The 27,001-nt window shown below is 34.7% G+C and overlaps 1 protein-coding gene across 14 annotated transcripts in view; it reads left to right on the plus strand.

Moving 5' to 3' along the window:
• KIF20B (kinesin family member 20B) overlaps nt 1-27,001 on the plus strand; it is an 82,019-nt gene that overhangs the window by 25,944 nt on the left and 29,074 nt on the right. For 5 of the 14 annotated variants that reach the window (XM_005671270.3, XM_021072615.1, XM_005671272.3 and 2 more), the window contains exons 15-22: nt 148-286; nt 1,482-1,710; nt 2,585-2,637; nt 3,995-4,114; nt 9,768-9,921; nt 14,026-15,262; nt 15,604-15,742; nt 22,072-22,191. In XM_005671270.3, the coding sequence (XP_005671327.1) occupies nt 148-286; nt 1,482-1,710; nt 2,585-2,637; nt 3,995-4,114; nt 9,768-9,921; nt 14,026-15,262; nt 15,604-15,742; nt 22,072-22,191 (2,191 nt within the window). The remainder of the gene's footprint in view (nt 1-147; nt 287-1,481; nt 1,711-2,584; nt 2,638-3,994; nt 4,115-9,767; nt 9,922-14,025; nt 15,263-15,603; nt 15,743-22,071; nt 22,192-27,001) is intronic. The other 9 variants (XM_005671273.3, XM_001928931.5, XM_021072616.1 and 6 more) reach the window with 4 other exon arrangements.

Consider the following 27,001-nt stretch of genomic DNA (forward strand, 5'->3'; position numbering starts at 1 on the left):
ACTAATCCCCATGGTGATTGTTAATTAAACATGAGTGATTATTTAAATTGATTTTTAATTTATAATCTACTTAATCTTAGAAATTTAAAATAAAACTCAAAGTAGTGCTGTTTCTGTTTCTTAATGGGATTAATTTCTGTTATGAAGGGAAACTCTCCTTCAGGAACGAGAGATACTAGAAGAAAATGCTGAATGTCGTTTGGCAATCTTCAAGGATTTGGTTGGTAAATGTGACACTCAAGAAGAACCAAAGAATGAAGATGATGCCATGAAGGTTGAAACTGAAGTATGTTAATTGAAATATTAAATCCATCAGGTTTTGTTACCAGGATTTAGTGTACCACATCAAAGATGAGAAACATCTTTAGAATTAAAAATCTTAATGTGCATCTTTATTATAATTAAGGATACTTTATTAGGAACGTAAGCACAGATAGTTTAAATATAGCTATTGAATTTGGAAAAAATATGTATCTTATATTTCTATCTCAGTTTGGCATTGTTTCAGTCTTTGTATTGATTGTAGGTAGATTCCTTTTTGTCTGATTATGGCCTACCCCTCTCAAATTGATCTTAAAGAATTTTAAATGGCTGAGGGACCTAAAGGGTCATTTAGTTGTGTTCTGATTAAAACTAAAACATTTGAGAGTTCCCGTCGTGGCGCAATGGTTAACAAATCCAACTAGGAACCACGAGGTTGCGGTTCTATCCCTGGCCTTGCTCAGTGGGTGAAGGATTTGGCATTGCCATGAACTGTGGTGTAGGTTGCAGACATGGCTCAGATCCCTCATTGCTATGGCTCTGGCGCAGGCCAGCAGCTACAGCTCCGATTAGACCCCTAGCCTGGGAACCTCCATATGGCATGGGTATGGCCCTTAAAAAAAAAAAAAAGACAAAAAAAATTATTAAAACAAAAAACATTTGTATATAGAAAGATCTCTCTTGGCTTGGCTGACTAACTGGTTCATACTGTTAAGTCAACATTATTCTTTTCTGCTGCTTCTGCTGAGCAGAAATTGATGGCATCATTTTGGAATGGTTGTTTTGCTTTTTAATTACTCAGTTTGGGGTCTGGGATGGTGATGTCTAGGCTCTTGCTGTCAAACCATCTTTTTGTGTCCCTGACATAGTTGGGGATTTGGTCTGAATTGTGAAAATGGGCATTTCTTTCCTCAGCTGGCCCAACAAAGCCTTTAAAGACTTATTATATAACAAAGTGTATCTGAACTAGGTAAGCATAATTGTTGTATAATGACTTATTACAGTTTGACATTGTTTTTGTGGAGAAATATAAAACAGAAAATAAGTGATGGAGCACAACTTTTTCATAATCAGAGATACTTCTAGATAATTTATTTAAAAAATTTCAAGTTGTGAGTTTTTTTGCTACTTGTTCTTAAAACTGTCTAAATCAGATAGTACAACACTGAAATAGTGAAAGCCACTGTTAACGTTAGGTATGTGGTTTTTGCTATTTTTAGGAAAGACATAATTATGTAGGAATTGAAGATATTATTGATTCTCTTCAAGATGATGTCACTGATATTAAGAAACAGGCTGAAATTGCTCACTTATATATTGCATCTCTTGCTGACCCCCAGGAAGCTATTGCTTGTTTAGAAATAAAGTTAAATCAAGTTAAAGCTGAATTAGCTAAAACCAAAGAAGAATTAATTGAAACCCAGGAAGAGTTAAAAAAGAGAGAAAATGGTAAGTAGATTTATTTTACCTCTATTTTGATGTTATAAATGCATAAAAAGATAGTTGGTAAGTATGAGGTTTATGCAGTTTATTTACCATAGTGGCCAGAAAATGACCAAGGCCACATACTTAATATTTTGCCACTTGTATGAGTTTACAATATTTTATTAATCAAAAGTAATTTTTTGCCTTTTTTTTTTTTTACTTTTAGACCAGTATTATTAGAAAATAGACTTCTCAAAAAAAAAAAAAAAAAAAAAAAACCAACCTAAGTACAGCTTTATCAGCAAATTAAGAAGTCTCATAAGAAATTGTAGTTCTGTAGACTTTGTTCCTGTTTTCCTTCTGAACAGTTCCAGTGTGGTAGATTCTCCTCTGGGTTGTAAGTTTGAGATGGAGTGACTCCTGTGGAGTGGTCTTAAATCTGCTAGATTAGTGCTTCATTCTAGCTCTTGAGAGCATTTTGTTATATATAGGATTGTTTGTCACATCTGGGTTTGAAGTATTGGATGAAATACTTTCCCCTTTCTGTGTGAAACAAGATGGGTGGGAAATAGCTGGTATGTGGTGCCTCATTGTGAAGTGAATTAGAAAGGAACTAGCTACTTCTCTTCTGACGTTATACTGGAATATTTTTTTTTTAACTATTGAGCATACGTCCATTCATTTTTATCCTGAGTTTTGGAAGAGACTTTTTCAGAAACATTACTCTCTGGTGGTAGAATTTGTAGCTGAGTGCCACAGTAGATTCTAGTGTTATTAAAATTCTTTTTCTTGAGTAGAACAATAAAGGGTCTACCATGGCAGCTTATGTTTCATGATTATGCAATGCTATATTTTTTAGATGCTTAGATACTTATTTTTAACATTCTTACTTTTTCAGAATCAAAAACTAATGTAAACTCATTGGTTCAAGAGCTTGATAAATCTAATAAGGTAATTCTTTTCAGCTTTATTTTGTCTTGTTAAGGAACTTAGTAAAATAAGCAGCATGAATTATGACTAGGTATATCTATTTTAAAAATAAAGAAAAAGTAATAAATGAACATAAAAGAAATTGACAAGTATAAGTGTCTTCACCTTTATACCTCTTTCCAAAGATGGCCACTGGAAAGTTTCTTCAGTCTTTCCAGAAAAGATGTATGTGTGTATATATATATTTAGAACACACACACATACCTTTTAACAGATTTAAACAAATAGTATTGTAGTTGTGTGTTTCACTTTCTTCCCTTAGAAGATGTCTTAAAGATAATTCTGTGGCGGCATGTACATATCTATGATTCTTTTACCAGGTGCATATGTTGATTAGATATATTTACGTGGTATTTATTTTGTCAGAAGTTACTGAGTGTTTTAAAATTTAATATATGACCTGAGTAGTGTGCAGCATCGGAATCCTAAAAATCTCTAGCACTTTGTACTTTTAGATTAGATAATTTAATAGTTGTAAATGGATTTGACATTAATAGATCTAAATATAAAATTGCAGGTATACATAGAGGTGAAATGAATTTAAAGTTCTAAACTTAATATTTTTCCTGACCTTTTCTGGCATGGGGCTTCTTATCTTAACCTACATTTTTCCTTCTAAAGAGCTGAATATTTTAAGATATGATCAAATATAAATAATTCAGGATCTTGATATCTAATACTCAGCACTTAAAAAGTAACCAAAATAAGTACTTAGTGCAAGACATTATAGCTACTGTTTAGACAATTCCTGATCTTTTATTTTTTTCTAGTTATAAAAATAGCTGCTAGTTGTAAAGATGCATCAATATTAAACTTTGGGAAATAGAAAGTACAGTAGTCCTCCATAATGTTTCTCTTACCTCAAAAACAAAACGAATCCCACTTGTGGGTAGATCTTGGAGACTTTTATACATGTCCATTTTTATAGAATACTTACTATGAACTCTTTTAAGTTCTTTGCCTATACTTATTAAATCTCAGAACAACCTTATGCTATAGTTATTTTTATTTTTATGGAGACATTAATTAACTTTCCTTGAGTCACACAACTAGAAGTTAGAGAAACTGTATTCGAATCCAAACCATCTGACTCCTGATTCCTCTTATCCAATATGATACATTGCTTCTCTTTTGTATATAAATATTATTTTTAAATGAAAATAAGGTAATGCTATGCAAAGTCTGTTAGTATTTTTTTTGCATAATCTTAAAATCTTAAAATTTTAAATCTTAAAATTCAAAATCTAAATTGCATCATATTTGCAGTCTAGCTATCCCAAAGCACATCCACTAAACCTTGTTTTTTTCTTTCCCAAAGAAAATAATTATGCAGAATCAAAGAATTCAAGAGTTGATGGATAAAACTGATCAAAAAGAGGATACTATCAACAAATTTCAGAACCTAAAATTTCATATGGAAAACACATTTAAAGGCAGTGTAAGAATTTAACTTTATTCACCTGTAAATTACCTTAAAAAGCCCATGTTTGCTTTGAAATAATTTAAAATAGCTTATACAGTTGAGACTTACTTACAAAGAATGTTGAATTGCTTATGCCTGGCATTGAGTTCAGTTTATTATTGTGCAAAATCTGAAATTTTGAGAACTTGGAAGAGGGCACCTTGACCTTCTTGTATGTAATAGCCTACCAACTAAGCTGATGGTGCCTTGCATGTAAGAGGGACAAGACTGTGTAGCCCTTAAAGTTTAAGCCTCAGCAAATTGGATTGGGAGCTCTGAAGTGAAAGAAACTTAGATGTGTTTAAAAATCCACAGGTCAAAAAGAGCCTTATCTCTGTGTAGCTCTGTCTCTATCCATGTGTCTATCTCTATAGAACTAGAAATGAATTTCAGTGTAGTTAGGTTTTCTGAAGCTTGTTTTTATTTATTTATGTATTTATTTTTGGTTTTTGGGCCATGCCTGCGGCATATGGAAATTCCCAGGCTAGAGGTCATGAAGCTTATTTTTATTATATACAATTTTCTAATGTTATATTTTTAATAGTAAGGATATTTGCTTTTAAAAATTATGTTATTTACTATGGCATATAAAGCCTTTAAGAATTTTAAAACAGCCTTTTATAAATAGAAATTTAGGTAATTTCACATTCAGGTAGTTGACTGTAGGATGAACAGACTTTTTTTTTCATTTTTAAATTTATTTTTTATTTTTTTCTTTTTCGGCCATACCCACAGCATATGGAAGTTCCCAGGCCAAGGATCAAACCATGCCTGCACTGCACAGAGACAAGCTGAGTCATTAACCCACGGTGCCACAGAGGGCACTCCATCCTGTTTTTAATCCTTTTTTTAAACAACGGTTTTTTGATTTTTCTCATATGTTTTTTATTGTAGGTGCTTTCAAATTATTTTTTGATATAGGAATGGTAAAATATATATTAATAACATGTTGAGCAGATTAGTAGCTAAAATTCTCTGCTTTTGTATGTCTTTTCTCTAAGAGAGGCAAGAGTGGTGTAGTATGTAGTCCCTGTATACTTGCAGTTTCATTTTCTGTAGGTTGACCATGGTACAAAAGTATTAAATGAAAAATGCCGGAAATAATTCATGAGTTTTAAATTGTTCACATGATGAAATCTTGTGCTGTATTGCTCCATCTTGCCTGGGACGTGAATCATCCCTTTGTCCAGCATATCCCACCTATTAGTCACTTCGTAGGTATCTTGCTATTAGGTTGGCTACTGTGGTAGCACAGTGCCTGTGTTCAGGTAACCCTTATTTTACTTAATGGCCCCAAAGTGCAAGAGTGCTGATGCTGACAATTTGGATATGCCAAAGAGAAGCCGTAAAGCGCTTCATTTAAAAGTAAAGGTAGAAGTTCCTAACTTAATAAGGAAAGAAAAAAAATCACATGCTGAGGTTGCTAAGATCCATGGTAAGAGTGAATCTTCTTTTTGTGAAAGTGTGAAGAAAGAAAAAATTTGTGCTAGTTTTGTCGTCCCACATCAAAGTGCAAAAATTATGACCATGGCGCATAAGTGCTTAAAATGGAAAAGGCATTAAATTTGTACAGTAAGATATTTTGAGAGCAAGAGAGACTGCATTCACATAACTCTTATTATGGTATATTGTTATAATTGCTTTATTGTTATTAGTCTTTTACTGTGCTTAATTTATTTATTTTTTTTAATTTTTTTTTTTTTTTTTTGTCTTTTGTTGTTGTTGTTGTTGTTGCTATTTCTTGGGCCGCTCCCTAGGCATATGGAGGTTCCCAGGCTAGGGGTTGAATCGGAGCTGTAGCCACCGGCCTACGCCAGAGCCACAGCAACGCGGGATCCGAGCCGCGTCTGCAACCTACACCACAGCTCACGGCAACGCTGGATCGTTAACCCACTGAGCAAGGGCAGGGACTGAACCCGCGACCTCATGGTTCCTAGTTGGATTTGTTAACCACTGTGCCCCACGACGGGAACTCCTACTGTGCTTAATTTATAAATTAACCTTTGTCATAGATACGTACAGGATAAAACATTAGTACATACAGGGTTCAGTGCTATCCATGATTTCAGGCATCCACTGGATCCTGGAATGCATTCTCTTCAGATGAGGGGGGACTACCTTATTATAAAATTAATGATGGTTGATCCTCCTTTGTAGTGTGGCAGTTAAGATCCAATACCTACCAAGTTTCTCTGCATAATCTCAATGTTAGATGGGCTTTTGATACTACAGGGGTAAAATAAGGAGCATTCTCAAGAGAAAATTAGCTCATCCTCCATATAAACTCTTGTAGCAGACCTCTCTTTTGGTATTTATTACATGCATTTTTCATTCTATCTGACTTTTCTGTCAATTCTGTTCGATGCATTATATGTTAATTAACTAACAATAATCAGCTGCTTAGAATTAATGTTAATATAATTATTAACTAATTATATTGATAATGTAATTAATTGTATATGACTTATAATGACGTATGTTGTTAGGTATCTTCGTCAGATCTGTTATATGCATTATTCAGTCCAACTTTCTGAACTAGGAGAAATACCCTTTGTCATGAGGTAGAGAGTAAGGAGGAGAAGTATAAAATGATGTATTTTAGTCAAGAAACACTGAGATTCTACTGTGTGGCAGGTATTGTGCTAGAGTCTTGGAATTTTCCAGTAAGAGAGAAACAAAATTAATATAATGAAATGTGCAAGAGTAGTCAATACGGACAAGAAGCTGAGAATAGGTAGAGCTTTAGAGAATATTTTCTGGAAATGAAAATGATTAAGGTGAATCGTAAATGGTGAGTAAAATTTAGCCAGTTGGAAGGCAGGAGAGCTAACAGTTGGTGGGTGTGGGGTTTAAGAATTTATAAAGGTCTTCCGGTTACAGGAATCAGAAGGCACAAAGTCATGGACATGAGAGGCTTTTCATTCAGTGTAGGAAAGTATGAGCAATTCACTTGAGAAGAAAGTTTGAAGCAAGGAAAGGTGAATAAAGAGGCTGGGAGCAGTTGATTGGGGTAAGATGCTGCAAGTCCTTAAATACTGCATTGAAGAGTTTGTGTTTTATGCTGTAGGCAGTGAGGAGTCATTAATTTTAAGGAGAAGAATAACAAAGGTGATTTTTTTTTTGAGTAGATATTTTCCGAAACTTGGGAGATAGGATTGAAATTAAATTAGGCTAAAGGTAGAGAGACCGATTAGAAGCCTCCTGGAGGAGTTCAGGTGATAGTTGATAAGGTTTTTTTTTTTTTTTTTTTGTCTTTTCTAGGGCTGCACCTGTGGCATATGGAGGTTCCCAGGCTAGGGGTCTAATCGGAGCTGTAGCCAGTGGCCTACGCCACAGCCACAGCAACTTGGGATCCGAGATGCATCTACGACCTACACCACAGCTCATGGTAACGCCGGATCCTTAACCCACTGAGCGAGGCCAGGGATCAAACCTACAACCTCATGGTTCTCATTAACCACTGAGCAATGACGGGAACTCCTGATAAATTCTTCGATTTAGGATAGTTGAGTAGTGGTGATAGAGATTAAGAGGAAATTGATTTGTGAAATAAGAGGAGGTAAAACTCTTTGAAAGTTAAGGCTTAATTTTTTCAAGTAACTGAATTGCTGGGCTTCTGGGCTCTTAGCACTTTGGTATGGTTATTCATCACCTGCTTTTGCTCTGAGCATTCAATCTGGATTTTAAGTCTGGCCTTTGGTTTGGTGAAGGAAAATATAAACAAGAAGAGCCAAAGATAGATCACTTCTGGTGACTACAACTTTGAGAAGAAAATTTTGGAAATTTAGTAAGAAGTTTTATCTATTTCTGCAGTGTATTTTCGTACCACAGTGTGCTAATAATGTGTATATAAGTAGTAGTAAAACAGCAGTGTAAAATGAGCAGTATTCCTAATTTAATAGGATAGGCTCCAGACCCTGTTTTATCAGTGTAACTTACAGTGTGCTAAGTTGTTCACATAAATACATAAATAAACAAATGCAAAGTAATTTGGAACTTAACCTCACTATCCTGATTAACTGTTGATCTAGGGTCACTGTTCCAAAGCCTGTTTTGAAACAGGCTCGCAATGATTAAGTTTATTTTGAATGGTTCTTTAACATCCTACTAACCAAGCATAGCCTAGTGAGAAAACAATCAGTAATTGAGCTTGTAGAAGATAGATTTTTTTTGTGTGAAGATTGTATAATTTGAAAGAGGAAAAAAAGAAAAGTTCATTATACTAGGTCTAAGAGTGTGGAAAAGGAAGCAACTTGAAATTGTCACAAAGTGTTTGAAAACAAACTTTGTCAGAGATCTGATCCCTCCATCCCAGGATTTTGTCATTTATCAGTGACACCAAGATATTAACTGTGAAAAAGCATGCAGGTTGTTTTTCATGACATCTTTTTTTTTTTTTTTTGGTCTTTTTGCCTTTTCTAGGGCTGTGCCCATGGCATATGGAGGTTCCCAGGCTAGGGGTCCAATCGGAGCTGAAGCCGCTGGCCTACACCATAGGCACAGCAATTTGGGATCTGAGCCACGTCTGCGACCTACACCACAGCTCACAGCAACGCTGGATCCTTAACCCACTGAGTGAAGCCAGGGATCGAACCCTCAAGCTCATGGCTCCTGGTCGGATTTGTTAACCACTGAGCCACGACAGGAACTCCATGACATGCTTTTTTTAGGGATATCTAAAGAGACTTTTTTACAGAAAAAAAAAAAAAAATCCATTACTTTATGGTTTTCGTGATTTTATCTGTATCTCTTAAGAATACAACATTTGCTGATTTTACAGTATAAAATAAGATTTTGTTTTCTCATATTGTTTTTTTTTCCCTAAAAAAATGGTAGGTGGGGATTTAATTAACCTCTCCATTAAAAAAAAAAAACCAAAAAACAAAACCTATCTTTACCTTACCTGTAATTACTTTATAAATATGCACTTAATTGCTGAGGTTTCAGCCTTCCTCTTTTTGGGTACCTTTTTTTCTGCTAGCCTTTTAGGGAGGCATAGTCTTTGCTTTGAAAAATAAAAATCTAAATGATTTTTATCCATCTAGATAAACTAGGAACTCAGTTTTAAGGCAGTATTGAATATGCATAGGCTGAAAGCTAAGGTTAGAACTTTTCCTGAGATTTGTTAAATTGCAAGACATTGTTACTTTGAGAAGCTTTGGCTATAAAACAGAACAACTGATGAGTTTCTCCAGTGGGATCTTGAGATTATAAGTATCTATAAGAAACAATTTTGTTACAGTGTTTTCATATTTTTCCTTCCAAAGCATATTTTGTTTATATGAGGTTAAGTGTTTTAGGGTTCTATGGTTATCTGTAAATAAGTTTCTAACCCACTTAATTATTTTTGAAAATCTAAAGATGAATTTGTTTTTAGTAGCAGGGTGAACACTTAACTGACTTTTAGGACAAGACCTTCGTCCTCAGTGCATGTACAAGTTAGTTAATATTACTCATTTCCTAGAGCCTTTAGTTATTTTAGGGTGAGATTTAAGAAATAACTTAGAAAATGTTTTAACAAACTTGAAAATACAGTTTTTATGATACAGTATTTAATCATAATTTATACAGTTTTTACATTTATTATAGCTTTCCACGTGTGAACTAATTTTAATTTATTTTACTTTAGGACAATTCGGATACATCTTCTTTAATAATAAATGATAATTTGGTTGGTAATGAAACAGTTGAAATGTCTGAGGACAGAAAAACTAAAACCTTTTCAGGAAGAAAAAGATTAAATGAAATTGAACTTCAACAAGATGAACCACCAGCAAAGAAAGGTACTTCTTCAGTTGCCAGCAGGAGGGCTGTAGGAAAGCAAACTCCTACACTAGTAAACAGAAAAGTTGCAAATAGAAAGAAATTTACTTGTCTAAGAAACAAAGTCTGAGAAAATCTAAATGTCCCTAATTTTTACACTAATGTAAACTATCTAGAGAATGGGTGTATTTAAAGGGGCCTTTGTTTTTGTTTGTTTGTTTATTTTTTGGTTGTGCCTACAGTGTTTGGAATTTCCCTGGCCTGGGATCAAACCCAAGCCACAGTAGCGACCCAAGCCAGGTCCTTAAGCCGCTATACCACAGAGAAAGCCCAAAGCTGTCTTTATTTTCATAAGTAGTTTTTTAAATATTGTGCTTTTATCACATTAACATGACTATAATTCATTTATTTCTGTGCTCATGGTAGTTACAAGTCATTACTTTGATTTTCATAATTATAGTACCTTTCCTGCTAAAACTTCTCCACATTGCTTTTTCTTCTTTATTTATTAAGATCTTGAGTTAATTATTAGTAAAGATGAATGTGGTTGAATTGTATTTTCCATAGAATTATGAAAAAATTAATACATTTTCTATAATATAAAGTGTTGTCATCTGCAAGCAGGGATTGTTTATTTCTTCCTTGCTGATTTGGGCACTGTTTGTTTCTTTTTCTTGCCCAATTGCTCTGGCTAGGACTTCCAATACCATATTGAAAAGAAGTGGTGAGAAAGGGCATACTTATCTTGTTTCTAATCTTAGAGGAAAAGGTTTCAGGTTTTCATGGTTGAGAATGAAATTAGCTGTAGGTTTGTCTTTTTACTATGTTGAGGTATTTGCCTCTCTTTCCAGTCTGTTGAGAGTTTTTAATCATATAGGATGTTGGATTTTCTTAAATGCTCTTTCTGCGTCTAGTGAAGTGACCAGATGATTTTTATTCTTGATTTTATTAATATGGTATATCACATTTGTTGATTTGCATATATTGAACTGTCCTTGCACCCCTGGGAAAATCCCACTTGATCATAGTGTGTGATCCTTTTGAGTGCTGTTAAGTTTAGTTTGATCTTGAAAATGCCTTTTTAATTGGACAAATTCTTTACATAACCTACTATCATTGCTCATCTGGATGCACAAGAACCTGCCACAGGCAGCCACTCCGTGGTAGGGGAGGGACATACTTAAGGGCTTCAATCTCATTACTATGTGAAATTTGACATTTATCTCTTGTGGAACAATTGCATGCAGCAGGGCCTGCCAGATAGGGACTTTGTAATGAAGCAAAGTGATATGTTTGGCTCACAAATGTATTGCTGGGGTGACCATTAACTTCCAGAAATTAAAAAAAGTAATAATGGGAGTTCTGTTGTGTCTCAGTGGTTAACGAATTGACTTGGAACCATGAGGTTGCAGGTTCGGTCCTTGGCCTTGCTCAGTGGGTTAAGGATCTGGCGTTGCTGTGGCTGAGGTGTAGGCCAGCGGCTACAGCTCTGATTAGACCCCTAGCCTGGGAACCATATGCCGTGGTATGGCCCCAGAAAAAGATAAAATAAAATAAAAATTAAAAAAGTAATAAATGCCTGGAAAAGTGTTTGCATGTACAGTACATTCCAGATTTACCAGATCAGTATCTTTTGTATTTATTCCTAGGAATCTGCATTATAATAAACTTTCTTGCTGATTCTCCAGTAAAACTAGAGAATTATTGTTGTAATAAAAGATAGGGTAAAGAGAAAATCTTAAAATTAACTTACACTGGGAATCTCTGTCGTGGCTCAGTGGTTAACAAATCCGGCTAGGAATTATGAGGTTGCAGGTCGACACCTGGCCTTGCTTAATGGGTTAAGGATCCGGCATTGCTGTAAGCTGTGGTGTAGACCGCAGACGCGGCTCGTTTCCCGCATTGCTGTGGCTGTGATGTAGGCTGGCGCCTACAGCTCCGATTAGACCCCTAGCCTGGAAATCTCCATGTGCCGCGGTTGCGGCCCTAGAAAAGACAAAAAAAAAAAAAAAAGAAAAAGAAAAAAAATTAACTTACACTAAAATGAAATTACAGTAAAGTAACCAAATTAACATAACTGAGGCATGTTGGATTATAAATTTGCACATATCTAGAAACAAAATAAGTTACTGATTATAAAAATTTTATGTTTCTGATGCAATGATATCTTAGAGATAGGAAAGGAGAACATAAGTGATGCAGCTAAATTTCAGAAATAATTTATTTAGGATTATTGTTCATGTATAGAAAGTTGAGTTAAAAACAGTCTGCTGCCAGGAAGTTTGGAATCAAGTGAATGAGAGCAACAACTAAATATATCATTTTAATATAATGTGCTCAGATGCATAGGATAATATGATGGGACTCACTAAAAAGAAAACTAAAATACACTCTTTTTAGATTCATTCGACAGATACCAACTGAAAGTAATAGTTTCTTGTGGGGAGAGTTTCAGTTCAACTCTCCCTTATAACTGTCTTCTGCTTTTGTGGATTTCATATTGTACCTGGAACCTTTAAGTATGAAGAATTTGATTCTTAACATGTTTAGTGAGACTACCAAATAAAAATATATATATGAAATTAGAAGATAAATGGCCAAAGGAGAATTAAAAGATCAAAAGGACATGTGGAGTTGATTATAGCAAAACAGTTGTGTGTAGAAAATGCATAAAAAGTGTATCAGTGTCATGTTGTATTAAAATTCAAATGTAAACATCAAACCGTGACATGAAATAGAATAGGAAAAACAAATTAAAAACCCAAAGAGTCAGATACGTACATGTTTGAAGTAATTTTCCTAATGTATAAAACATACATCAGATCAGTTATTGTAGTAGTAAAAATTGTATGAAACAAAAATATAAACTTGTGTATCTGAAGATTATGTGTCAAGATTTAATCCTGCAATCTCTGAGAAAAATTTGAACATAATTTGTACTAGACAGTTGTATAAGATGAGTTAATTTGTCAAAATAAATATTAAGAATTTAGTTTTAGCTAAGTGCACCTTCTTTGGACATAGTTTAATTTATACTTTGTTAAAATTCTTGTATTTATGTACAAATGCTTTAATATACCTTATATATTAACTTATTTGGACCTCTTAACACTATCCTGTAGAGTAAGTAGAGCAGATAGAAATATCCTTATTTTAGAAGTGTGGATATTAAGCCTGAAAAGATAAGCTTTTATTTATTTATTATCTTTTTAGTGCCACACTTGGGGCTAGGGGTCAAATTAGGGCTGCATCTGCCAGTCTACACCACAGCCACAATAACACCAGACCCAAGCCGTGTCTGCAACCTACACCACAGCTCATAGCAATGCCGGATTCTTAACCTATTGAGCAAGGCCAGGAATCTAACCTTTATCCTCAAAGATACTAGTTGGGTGTGTTAACTCCTGAGCCATGACGGGAACTCACAAATTTTATTTATTTTTAATTAGCTGAACTCTTCTGTACAGATTTTCATTTTCTAGTAATGTCTGTATCCCAGGCACAGTATCTGTATCTTTACAGTAACTTTGAGATAGGTGGTGGTGTTATTATTTCCATTTTAGATTTGAGAAAATAGTCATGGGGTCAGGCAGTTTATTGACTGGAATACAGCCAGTGAAGGGTAAGGCTACATTAGACTAGCTAAAATTTTAACCATTTTTCTCCTAATTTTAGCTATGAAACCAGTTTGCAGATCACTCATTTAGTAGATCTAGTATACTTGTACTTTAAAACTGTTCTTTAGTCTGTTTGAGGGTTTGATTTCTTAGAGGATGTCTCATACCATAGTGATAATACGGATTTGTGGTAAACAATTTAAACAACATTAAAAGTTATAAAAAGAAAGAAGAAATAACTGGTAATCCTACTCAAAAGTAGCTACCAGTATTTTCTTGTACAACCTTTGCTAACTCTTTCTGTCACGACTTAATAGAACTGTGATTTTTACATGAATGGGATTATGCTATGTGTTTTCCAACCTGTTTTTTTCCTCAATAGTTTATTTCTGTTTTTCATTAAAAGTTCACCTTCATGTGTTTCATGTGTTTGAATATTGTCTTATATGGTAACTTTTTGGTTTTATTAAGGTTTGCCAGATTAATAATATATATTTTTCTTAAAAGGACCTACACATGTTAGTCCAGCCATCACTGGAGACCAAAGGAAAAGTGAAGAAATGCAAGAGAGCATTTCAGAAGATGAGGAAAACATTAGGGTTTTACAAGAAAATAATGAGCTGAAAACACGTATACTCATTGTTGAGAATGAACTTAAAAATGAAAAGGAAGAAAAAGCAGAATTAAATAAACAGATTGTTAGTTTGCAGCAGGAACTTTCTTCTTCTGAAAAAAAGAGTTTAAATTTTAGTATAGAGGTTCAACAAATTCAGTCAAATTATGAAAATGCGATTTCCGAATTAAAGCTCCAGAGAGGTATAAATGAAGAACAAGAGGAAAGGATCATGAAATTGTCAAAGGAGATAGAAACTACTAGAAGAAACATCACAAATAATGTTTCACAAATAAAATTAATGCAAGCAAAAATAGATGAACTACGTACACTTGATTCAGTTTCTCAGATCTCAAACATAGATTTACTCAATCTCAGGGGTTTTTCAAGTGGTTCTCAAGAGGATAATTTGCCAAATACACAGTTACATCTCTTGGATAATGATTATTTGATAAGTAAGCAGGTTAAAGAACATGGTATTCAAGAACTTAGCAGGGAAAGTTCTTTCCGCTGTACTGTTGAAGCCATTTGGGAAGAATGTAAGGAGATTGTAAAGACTTCCTCCAAAAAAAGTCATCAGATTGAGGAATTGAAAGAACAAATTGAAAAATTACAGGCAGAAGTAAAACACTATAAGGATGAAAACAATAGGCTAAAAACAGAGGAGAGGGAGAATAAAAATCAGGAAGGTCTACTGAAAGAGAAAGAAAGTCTTATACAGCAGCTAAAAGAAGAATTGCAAGAAAAAACTGTTAATCTTGATGTTCAAGTACAGCATGTAGTTGAAGGAAAGAGAGTCCTTTCAGAACTTACACAAGATGTTACTAGCTATAAGGTGAAAATACAAGAACTTGAAGCATTATTAGAGACCCAGAAAGAAAAGTGTAGTCGTTCAGCCCAATTAGAACAAGAAATTTTGGAAAAAGAATCTATCATTTTAAAGCAAGAAAGAAATCTGAAGGAATTTCAAGCAAATCTGCAGGATTCTATCAAAAATGCGAAAGATTTAAGTGAAAGAGAAGTAAGGTTGAAAGAAGAGGTCACACGATTAACAAATAATTTGCAAGATGCAAAGCATTCCCTTCAGGTAAAGGAAGAAGAAAGAGAAACCAACTGGCAAGAAATAGAAAAGTAAGTTAAATGTTCATAAACTGTTCATATAAATTTAATATAAATTTTAATATAATTTTGATATAAATTTTAAAGAACTCAGTTGGGCGTAACTTAGCCTGGTAAAGTATAGCATGCGTGGTAAGTGAAAAACTTGAACTTTGTATAAATCTTTGGAACCAAATCTTATATGCAAAGATCTGTTTATAAAATCTCCTGAAATCCTCCTTGAAGGATTCATTCATGCTTTGGACATTACAAATTTGTGAAAAGATCTAATTTTGTAGATTGTTATTAGCTCACACGTGTGATCCTAAGTGATTAGTGGTGTGTCATTATAGAAAAAGTTTTGTGTTTTTTAGGTTGAAAGAGGCGCTCTCTGTGAGCTCTGCTCTTACCCAGAATCTGAAAGTAGATCTTCAGAGGAAGGAAGAGGATTATGCTGAGGTGAAAGAAAAATTGGCTGATGCCAAAAGGCAGATTGAGCAAGTACAAAAAGAGGTAGGTTATTGGTAAAGTTGTATGGCCCAATTTAAGTGATAAATATTGTTTTCTTTATATATCAAGTGTAGACACTAATTTCAGTATTTATCAGAATATTTCTCAACTCCGTAATTTTTCTTGAAATGATAAGAACAGTTATTTTATAAAAGAAAATTGAGTCAGCTTAAACAAACTGAGGAATGTTCATTATTAAGAAAAATATGTGCCTATGTTAGATTGGAACCTTTTTTTTTCTTTTAAGGACTGCTAAGTTCAAGTCCCCCCAGAAAAGTTAAAAGCAAACTTTTGTTTGCATATAGTATTTCAGAGAGTAAGTAGCGCAGTTGTTTTCTGTTTTTTTTTTTTTTAATTAAAATGGGAACTATAATCACATGATTCCAAATTTAAAATATGTGAAAGTACATATAGTGAGTGAGGGAAAACTGCCTCCAAGGCATCATGTGTTACCAATTATTTTTTTTCTCATCAGTTTCCCCTCCTACTTTTCTTTTTCTTCCTATAAAAAAATGGAATCATCCTATAAACACTGTGAACCTTGTTTTTTTTCACTCAGTAGTGTATCTTAGCCTTCTTTCCATATATCTCAGGATATAAAGAATCTCCAGGAGTTCCCGTCGTGGCGCAGTGGTTAACGAATCAAACTAGGAGCCATGAGGTTGCGGGTTCAGTCCCTGCCCTTGCTCAGTGGGTTAACGATCCGGCGTTGCCGTGAGCTGTGGTGTAGGTTGCAGACGCGGCTCGGATCCCGAGTTGCTGTGGCTCTGGCGTAGGCAGGTGGCTACAGCTCCGATTCAACCCCTAGCCTGGGAACCTCCATATGCCGCGGGAGCGACCCAAGAAATAGCAACAACAACAACAAAAAGACAAAAGACAAAAAGACAAAAAAAAAAAAAAAAAGAATCTCCAAATGAGCTTTTTTATGACTACAAACATGTATTTACCATTAATCAGTTCCTTAGTGTTGGGCAGTTAAAATAATTTCCAGTCTTTGGTTGATTCACATCTTACAGTGATGTCATTTTGAACATTTATTAAGTCTTCCTGTGGTATAAATTACTGGAAGTGGAATTTATGGGTCTCTGGTTTGTACATTTGTAATTTCTATATTTATTATACTTTTAAGAGATTATGTCAGTTTATTCACCAGTACTAAAGTATGAGAATAAGAAAGTATCTTTTTCTCTACATACACTCTTATTTACAAAGTAGTATTTTATTATACTTCTTTGATATTTGCTAATTTGACAGGTAAATAGTATATCTCAAGTATAATTCTAATTGGCATATCTTTATGAGTGAACATTTTTTAGGTTAAAAGTCATTTGTATTTTTTTTCCCTCTGCTCTTTATAATCAGATTCTTTGTATTTTAGTTTGGGTTATTGCTTTTCTTTTTATTATTGCTTTCTGAGAGCTTATTATATATTCAGGAAATTAACCTTGTAAGGATATTTGTAGTGGATCTCTCCCTCTCCCCCACATTGCCATTTTTCTTGATTTTGACCATGGTCCTTTTTTGCCTTGGAGCAATTTATTTTTCTTTTATAACTGCTGGCTTTTATGTCATAATTTGACTTTTTCTAAAAGCTGAAATAAGGTTAAGCAATTATTTTTCATTACTTTGAGTTAGTCACAAAAGAACGCTTAAATGCCTAAGGTCTGAAGAATATTGATGCAACGCATGCTTGTGGATCTCACCTATTTCCTATTTTTGTTACCCCCACTGAAGTTACTATACTGAATGTTTTATCTTTTTTTTAATCTTTAGAAATATAATTTAAACCACATTCCTTTTTTTACCTCTAAACAGTATATTGTGTCAGGCTTTGATTTTTCACAACACACTCTTGAGATTAGTTTATGTATGGTTATAATTAATCACTTTGACTGCTGTGTAATACTCTGTTGTTTGACTGTGCCATTTAGCTATTCCTTCTTTTGACCATTTAGGTTGTTTCCATTCTTTGCTCTTGGAAACAGAATTGCTATTTTGTACATGCCCTTGATACACATGTGTAAGAGTTTGTATAGTTAGGGGTAGAATGGTTGGGTCAGAAGACGTAAAGGGGTATCTTATGGTTTTGAATTGTATTCCTCTAATAGCTAATGAAATGCAGCATCTATTTATGTTTTTATTTGCTATTTTCTTATTCTAGTTTTCACTGTGAGATCCATTTGTTCATATTTTCTTTTAATTTTGCTGTCCTTTTTAAAAAATTATTGTGTTGGTTCTAATTCTTGGTCAGTAAAATATATTGCAAGTACCTTCTAGTTTACCCATTGAAAATCAGGCCTCTTTCTATGAATATCCTCAAAATAAAAGCCACTTATCCTCAAAATAAAAGCCACTTATTTCTGTGATTCTTTTTTCACTTAGGTTTTTTTTGTTGTTATCTCAGTTTTTCTTTTCTTTTCTTTTCTTTTCTTTTCTTTTCTTTCTTTCTTCCTCTTTCTTTCTTTCTTTCTTTCATTTACTCAGTGCTTTTAAAAAATTGAAAACTTTTTTTTTAATCCAGGATTTTTTTTGTTGTTGTTTTCAAGAGGATTGATTAGTTTCTTCTAAATTACTTAAAATTGAAATCCTGGAACAGTTTTTTATTTAATGTAAGAAAACTCTCACAATAATGTAGTATTAATGTAAATCCAAAATGAATGGAAATAGAGTATGAGCTTTATGATTAAATAATAATAATTTTCATAACTATTAAGCCTGTACTAATAAGAGAAGCTCTTGCTCTAGACCTGGTACCCTCTGTATTCATCTCCTTTTTCTGTGAGCAGAGGTCCTTTTTTTTCTTTGTTTCTCCCCTGCCAGCTTCTTAAGCACTCTGATAACTGGAAGCTTTGCTCTAAGTCCTGTTGTATCATTTACAATGATTTGTAGAGATGTTTAAAATTGTGCTTTCCATTACTTTATTTATGGTTAAGTTCCCTGATTCATTGTTATTGTACTTAGCAGGATTCTGATTTAAGTACAGTGATAAGTACTGGGTTTTTATGATAATATGAAAAAATGCTTGTTATAAAGTTATTAGATCCAGTTATATATACAATAGGATTAAAACTGTGCTAACAATTTGTGGAATAATATAGACTACAAGGAGATAATATAAAAATATATTTTTTAATTTAGATAATGGTAATTTTTTAAAAGCTCTACTTGTATTATTAATTTCTTATAATGGATATGTACTCAATCATAATAAAGGAAATGTAATAAAGTTTTTAATTAATGAAAGAAAAATATGAATATCACCATAGATAAAATGTAAGATTTATATTGTTTCTGATAATTAGACACAGAAAGTTTCTAGGCCATGGGATAGATATTTCAAAAGTGGAGTAGTAGATTAGAAATGTAAGGTAGTAAAGATGACCTAAATTATAATTTAGCATAGGAAAATTTTTAATCAGATCAGCAAGTTAAAAGCAGTGAAGGAGTTCCCTGGTGGCTCACCAGATTAAGGACCTGGTGTTGTAATGACCATGGCTCAGTTACTGCTGTAGCATGGATTTGATCGCTAGCCCTGGAATTTCTGAAGGCCATGAATTCAGACAAAAATAGTAATAATTAAAAAAATAAAAGCAATGCATATTTTCTTGTTTGCAAGGTCTTGGATTTTTTGCTTTCTAGGAAGGTAATTTTGACCAAGTCAGCCTTTGTTTCCTCTACCCTTATATTATAAATTACTTACCTTTAGATTTAATATAGATTCTGAGCTTATAAAATAAATTTAGAATGAGATTTAATTTTAGTACCTCAGGATCAAGACTAGAATTTCTGTAGGTAGTATACAGGCTTGAAAGCTTTATAAATTCTGGGCAAATGACAAGCAAATGGCTTAATTCTCCAAAATATAAACTGCAATACTAGCCTATGCATTTTACAATCTTTTTTCACCTAATTTTCTAGAGGGAACTTTGGATTTATACTGCTACTACCAGTCCACATGTTGTTCATAGTATCGATAACAAAATACATAAGGAAGTAACCATTACTCTGCATTTATAGCCATCATGCATTTTCCTTATTTTTAGTAGATGAAATGAGTGAGGCCTGTGCATTTTGATTTTGACTGCTGATTCTGAGATCTGGTCTACTTCTCTTAACTTTACTACAGGATAGGGGAGAACACCATTCCTTTGTCTTTTCTGATCGATTTTTTTAATGTGTTTTTTGTTTTAGATTGTTTTAATGTGGGTTGTTTTTTTCTATTAAGTGATATTTTGGCTGGAGATTCTTGGAGTGTAGAAACTTCCTGTTTTAAGATACTGTTTCTGAACACCATGATTATCAGTAAGCAGTATCAAATACGGTGTAATTGACTTATATTCCTATGGAACCAGTTACTCAGTTCTTAAATAATGGCTTCTTTTTCTAATTCAAAACTTTTCATTATAATACATTATTAGGAAATATTTTTTTAAGAAATGAAAATAAAAGCGAAAGCCTTCTCCAGTCTCATTTCTCTTTTTAAAGACCATTCTTGACAGTCTGTGTTCTTTTGCATCTTTTTATATGCATTTAATATAACATATAAAAATAATTACTGTATGTGCTTGTATGTTTTTATTTTTATAAATGGGATCAGCTGCATGTAAATATGGCTTTTTAAATTTATTCTTATTAAATTACAAGTAACAGGGAGTTCCCATTGTGGCTCAGTGGTTAACAAATCCGACTAGGAACCATGAGATTGCGGGTTCGATCCCTGGGCTTGCTCAGTGGGTTAAGGATCCGGAGTTGCCGTGAGCTGTGGTGTAGTTCGCAGACGCAGCTCAGATCCCGCGTTGTTGTGGCTCTGGTGTAGGCTGGTAGCTACAGCTCGGATTAGACCCCTGACCTGGGAACCTCCATATGCCGCAGGAGCGGCCCAAGAAATGGCAAAAAAAAAAAAAAAAGACAAAAATAAATAAATAAATAAATTACGAGTAACATAAAAAATCAATTGACCTTCACCTTTTGATCTTATAAATTATTCCATTTTCATCTTCTATGTGTCATTATTCGTTTTTAAGGTATTTCTTGTATTACTGGATCCCATTACTTAATAAATCTTGGAAATCTGAGCCAGTGTTTTTCCCTTAGAGCATCCCTACTGATTTTTCCATGATAATGATTTTGATCTTGCATGCAAGGAACAATGTTGGTACTTTTTAGAGAACCCCTTAGAGTTTGAGATTCTTAAAATATTGTAAGAAGAAAATGATTTCTTCATATATATGTCCTTTGGAGCGTCAAGGAATTTTTTGATAATTTGAAGCCATATCATGTATATTAGAATCTGTAATTTTTTTTTTTTTTTTTTTTTTTTTTTGCTGTACCCATGGTATATGGAAGTTCCTGGGCCAAGGATCGAACCTGCACCTGCACCACAGCAGCAAACCAAGCCACTGCATTGACAGCCCTAGATTCTTAACCCACTGAGCCACACAGGAACTCCTAGAATCTGTAATTTTTCTAATGCACTTTAAAGAACATGAATCTTTGAACCAGAGGCCATGAATTTTATGTTTTATTTTTTCACTTTAAAAATTTTTTAAAAATGATTTTTAAAATTTTTCTATTATAGTTGGTTTATAGTGTTGTCACTTTTCTCCTGTATAGCAAAGTGACCCAGTCACACATGCATATATATATTCTTTTTCTCACATTATCCCCCATCATGCTTCATCACAAGTGACTAGATAAAAAGTTCCCAGTGCCATACAACAGATCTTGTTGCTTATCCATTCCAAAAGCAATAGTTTGCATCTATTAACCCCAGATTCTGGGTCCGTCCCACTCCCTCCCTCTCCCCTTTGGCAACCACTTCTGTTCTCCAAGTCCATGAGTTTCTTTTCTGTGGAGAGGTTTATTTGTACCATGTATTAGATTCCAGATATAAGTGATATCATATGGTATTTGTCTTTCTCTTTCTGACTTACTTCACTTAGTATGAGAATCTCTAGTTCCATCCATGTTGCTGGAAATGGAATTGTTTTGTTCTTTTTTATGGCTGAGTAAGTATTCCATTTTGTATATATACCACATATTCCTAATCCATTCATCTGTCGATGGACATTTAGGTTGTTTCCATGTCTTGTCTGTTGTGAATGGTGCTGCAATGAATATACGGGTGCATGTGTCTTTTTCAAGGAAAGTTTTGTCCAGACACATGCCCAAGAGTGGGATTGCTAGGTCAAGTGGTAGTTCTATATTTAGTTTTCTGAGGCACCTCCATACTGTTTTCCATAGTGGTTGTACCGCAGAGGCCATGAATTTTAAATAACAAAAAGCAATTAGTATGTCTAAAAAATATTTAATTTCTAAACATTACTTTATAGGTATCTGTAATGCGAGATGATGAGAAATTGTTGAGGGTTAAAATTAATGACCTGGAGAAAAAGAAAAACCAGTGTTCTGAGGAAATAGATATGAAACAGCGAACCATTCAGCAACTCAAGGTAACAGTTTTTGTTTTTGTCTATTTTTTTAGGGCCACACCTGCAGCATATGAAGGTTCCCAGGCTAGGGATCAAACTGGGGCTACAGCTGCTGGCCTACACCACAGCAACACCAGATCCGTGCTTCATTTGAAACCTGCACTACAGCTTACTGTGACACTGATCCTTAACCCACTGAGCGAGGCCAGGGATTGAACCTGCATCTTCATGGATGCTAGTCAGATGTGTTTCCACTGAACCACGACAGGAACAGCTTTGTTTTTAAAGATGATTTAAGTAGATTCTGTTGGTATATTTTAATGTTTATTTAGTTAAATGTATCAGGTTTTTTTTTTTTTTTTTTTTTTTTAAGTAAGCAATTGATAAATTTATTCGAGCCAATCTGAGGAGTATAACCTGGGAGATAGTCTTTCGGAAAGCCCTTAGGACTCTTCCACCTGTTAGAGGTCAAAGCGGAGTTATATACCTTTTGAGAGAAAGGTTTATATTGTTGATTTACACAATCCAGATCTTCAGGGAATGGTAGGTAATTGTGACCCCTTACACCTTAAGAAGGAGGGTATCGTCTAAGGAGTTAACCTTGCTGGCACCAGGAGAAAATGGCTGTTCATAATCCACAGGCGTTCCTGTGTCTTCCAAGAGGGTCTGGTTGATGCAGATTTGTAATGCTCACTACAGGGTAGGGTAGGGTGGTCCAAAGGGCACAGAGAGAATTTTATGTTTTGTTTTTTTTTTTAATTACTCAATGAATGTTATAACATTTATAGTTATACAATGATTATCATAACCCAATTTTATAGCATTTCCATCCCAAACCCCCAGCCTATTCCCCCCCCCCTGCCCCCAACCTGTCTCCTTTGAAAACTAAGTTTTTCAAAGTCAGTGAGTCAGTTTCTGTTCTGCAAAGAAGTTCATTGTGTCCTTTCTTTAGATTCCACATGTGAATGACAGCATATAATGTTGGTGTCTCACTGTCTGACTTCATTTATTATGATAATTTCTAGGTCCATCTATGTTGCTGCAAATGCCGTTATTTCTTTCCTTTTAATGGCTGAGTAATATTCCACTGTGTGTAGGTACCACATCTTCTTTATCCACTCCTCTGTTGATGGACATTTAGGTTGTTTCTGTGACTTGGCTGTTGTATATAGTGCAGCAGTAAATATTGCAGTACATGTATTTTTTCGAGTCATGTTTTCCTCTGGATAGATGCCCAGGAGTGGGAATGCTGGATCGTTCTATTTTTAGTTTTCTGAGGCATTTCCATACTGTATTCCACAGTGGTTGTACCAATTTACATTCCTGCCAGCAGTGTAATAGGGTTCCCTTTTCTCCACACCCTCTCCAGCATTTATTGTTTGTAGACTTTTTGATAATGGCCATTCTGGCTGGTGTGAGGTGGTACCTTATAGTGACTTTGATTTGCATTTCTCTAATAATTAATGATGTTGAAAATCTTTTCGTGTGTTTTTTGGCCATCTGTACATCTTCTTTGGAGTATTGTGTGTTTAGATCTTCTGCCCATTTTTTGATGGGGTTGTTTGTTTTTTTTGGTTTTGAGCTGCAGGAGGTGTTTTTAGGGCTGCACCCTTGGCATATGGAGGTTCCTAGGCTAGGGGTCTAATCGGAGCTGTAGCTGCCTGCCTACACCACTGCCACAGCAATGCCAGATCCTTAACCCACTGAGCAAGGCCAGGGACGGAACCCACAACCTCATGGCCCCTAGTCGGGTTTGTTTCTGCTGCGCCATCACGAGAACTTCTATAGGAGATGTTTATAAATTTTAAGAGATTAATTCCTTGTCAGTCACTTCATTTGCAAATATTTTCTCCCATTCTGTGGGTTGTCTTTTCATTTTATTTAGGGTTTCCTTTGCTGTGCAGGGACTTTTAAGTTTAATTAAGTCCCATTTGTTTATTTTTGTTTTTACTGTCCTTACTCTAAGTGGTGGATCTGAGAAGATGTTGCTGTGGTTTATGTCTGAGAGTGTTTGGCCTATGTTTTCCTCTAGGAGTTTTAATATCTGGTCTTATATTTAGGTCTTTAATCCATTTTGAGTTTATTTTTGTATATGGTGTTACGGAGTGTTCTAATTTCATTCTTTTCCATATGGATGTCCAGTTTTCCCAGCACCACTTATTGAAGGTACTGTCTTTTCTCCATTGTGTATTTTTGCCTCCTTTGTTATCGATTAGTTGACTGTAAGCGTGTGGGTTTAATTCTGGGCTTTCTGTCCTGTTCCACTGATCTATATTTCTGTCTTTGTGCCAACACCATACAGTTTTGATGACTATAGCGTTGTTATATAGTCTGACGTCAGGGAGCCTGATTCTTTCAGCTCCGTTTTTCTTTCTCAGGATGGCTTTACCTATTTTGGGGCTTTTGTGCTTCCAAACAAACTTTAAAATACTTTGTTCTAGTTCCGTGAAAAATGTCCTTGGTATTTTGGTAGAGACTGCATTGAATCTGTAGATCATATAGTCATTTTGATAATATTGATTCTTCCAATCCAAGAGCATGGTATGGCTTTCCACCTGTTGGTGTCATCATTGGTTTCTTTCATCAGCATCTTAGAGTTTTCAGAGTACAGGTCTTTTGTCTCTTTAGGTAGGCTTACTCCTAGGTATTTTATTCTTTTGGATGCAGTGGTAAATGGGATTGTTTCCCTAATTTCTCTTTCTGATCTTTCATTTTTAGTATATAGAAATGCAGTTAATTTCTGTGTATTAATTTTGTACCCTGCAACTTTGCGAAATTCATGGATGAGCTCTAACAGTTTTCTGGTAGCGTCTTAAGGGTTTTTTAGGTGTATTATCATGTCATCTGCAAATAGTGATAGCTTTACTTCTTCCTCTTCAATTTATACTCCTTTTATTTCTTTTTCTTCTCTGATTGCTATGGCCAGGAATTCCAAAACTATGTTGAATAGTAGTGGCGAGAGTGGACATCCTTGTCTTGTTCCTGATCTCAGCGAGAATTCTTTCAGCTTCTCACCATTGAGAATGATGTTCACTGTGGGTTTGTCATAGATGGCCTTTATTATGTTGAGGTAGGTTCTATCTATGCCCACTTTCTGATGAGTTTTTATCAGAAGTGGGTGTTGGATTTTGTCAAAGGCTTTTTCTGCATCTATTGAGAGGCTCATATGGTTTTTATTCTTCAGTTTGTTAATGTGGTGTATCACACTGATTAGTTTGCGATTATTGAAGAATCCTTTCATCCCTGGGATAAATCCCACTTGACCATGATGTACAATCCTTTTAATGTATTGTTGGATGTGGATTGCTAGTGTTTTGTTGAGGATTTTTGCATCTATGTTCATCAGTGAAATTGGCCTGTAATTTTCTTTTTTTGAGGTATCTTTGTCTGGTTTTGGTATCAGGGTGATGGTGGCCTCATAGGATGAGTTTAGGAGTGTTTCTTCCTCTGCAATTTTTTGAAATAGTTTCAGAAGGAGAGGTGTTAGCTCTTCTCTGAATGTTTGATAGAATTTACCTGTGAAGCCATCTAGTCCTGGACTTTTGATCGTTGGGAGTTTTTAAATCACAGTTTCAGCATCAGTACTTGTGACTGGTCCATTCATCTTTTCTATTTCATCTTGGTTTAGTCTTGGAAGATTGTACTTTTCTAAGGATTTGTCCATTTCTTCTAGGTTATCCATTTTATTGGCATATAGTTGCATGTAGTAGTCTCTTATGATCGTTTGTATTTCCATGATGTCCATTGTACTTCTCCTTTTTCATTTCTAATTTTATTGACTTGAGTCCTCTCTCTTTTCTTCTTGATAAGTCTGGCTAAGGGTTTATCAATTTTGTTGATATTTTCAAAGAACCAGCTTTTAGTTTCATTAATAATTTCTATGGTTTTCTTTGTTTCTATCTCATTTATTTCACTCTGATCTTTATAGTTTCTTTCTTTCTGCTAACTTTAGGTCTTGTCTGTTCTCTCTCGAGCTGCTTTAGATGTAAAGTTAGGTTGTTTACTTGAGCTTTTTCTTGTTTCCTGAGGTAGGCTTGTATTGCTATAAATTCCCTCTGAAAACAGCTTTTGCTGTATCCCGTAGGTTTTGGAGTGTTGAATCTTTTTTGTCATTTGCTTCTACGTATTTTTAAATTTCCTCTTTGATTTCTTCAGTGATCCATTGGTTGTTTAGTAACATGTTGTTTAGTCTCCATGTGTTTCTGTTTTTTTGCAGTTTTTTTCTTGTTGTTGATTTCTAGTCATACAGCATTGTGGTTGGAAAAGATGCTTGATAATGATTTCAATTTTCTTAAAGTTACTGAGGCTTGATTTGTGGCCCTGAATGTGATCAGTCCTAGCTGCTTTCAATATTTCCTGTTTGTCTTTAATTTTGGTCAGTTTGATTAATATGTGTCTTAGGAGTTCCCGTTGTGGTGCAGTGGTTAACGAATCCGACTAGGAACCATGAGGTTGCGGGTTTGGTCCCTGCCCTTGCTCAGTGGGTTAACGATCCGGCGTTGCCGTGAGCTGTGGTGTAGGTCGCAGACGCGGCTCGGATCCCGCGTTGCTGTGGCTCTGGTGTAGGCCAGTGGCTACAGCTCCGATTCGACCCCTAGCCTGGGAACCTCCATATGCCGCGAAAGCGGCCCAAGAAAATAGCAAAAAGACAAAAAAAAAAAAAAAAAAAAAAAAATGTGTCTTAGGGTGTTCCTCCTTGGGTTTATTTTACATGGTAATCGTTGTACTTCCTGAATTTGAGTAAGTGGTTCCTTTTCTGTGTTAGGGAAGTTTTCGGCTGTTATCTCTTCGAATATTTTTTCTGTCCCTTTCTCTCCCTCTTTTCCTTCTG

This window comes from Sus scrofa, chromosome 14, assembly GCF_000003025.6.
Source record: "Sus scrofa isolate TJ Tabasco breed Duroc chromosome 14, Sscrofa11.1, whole genome shotgun sequence".
NCBI classification, from domain to species: Eukaryota; Metazoa; Chordata; class Mammalia; order Artiodactyla; family Suidae; genus Sus; species Sus scrofa.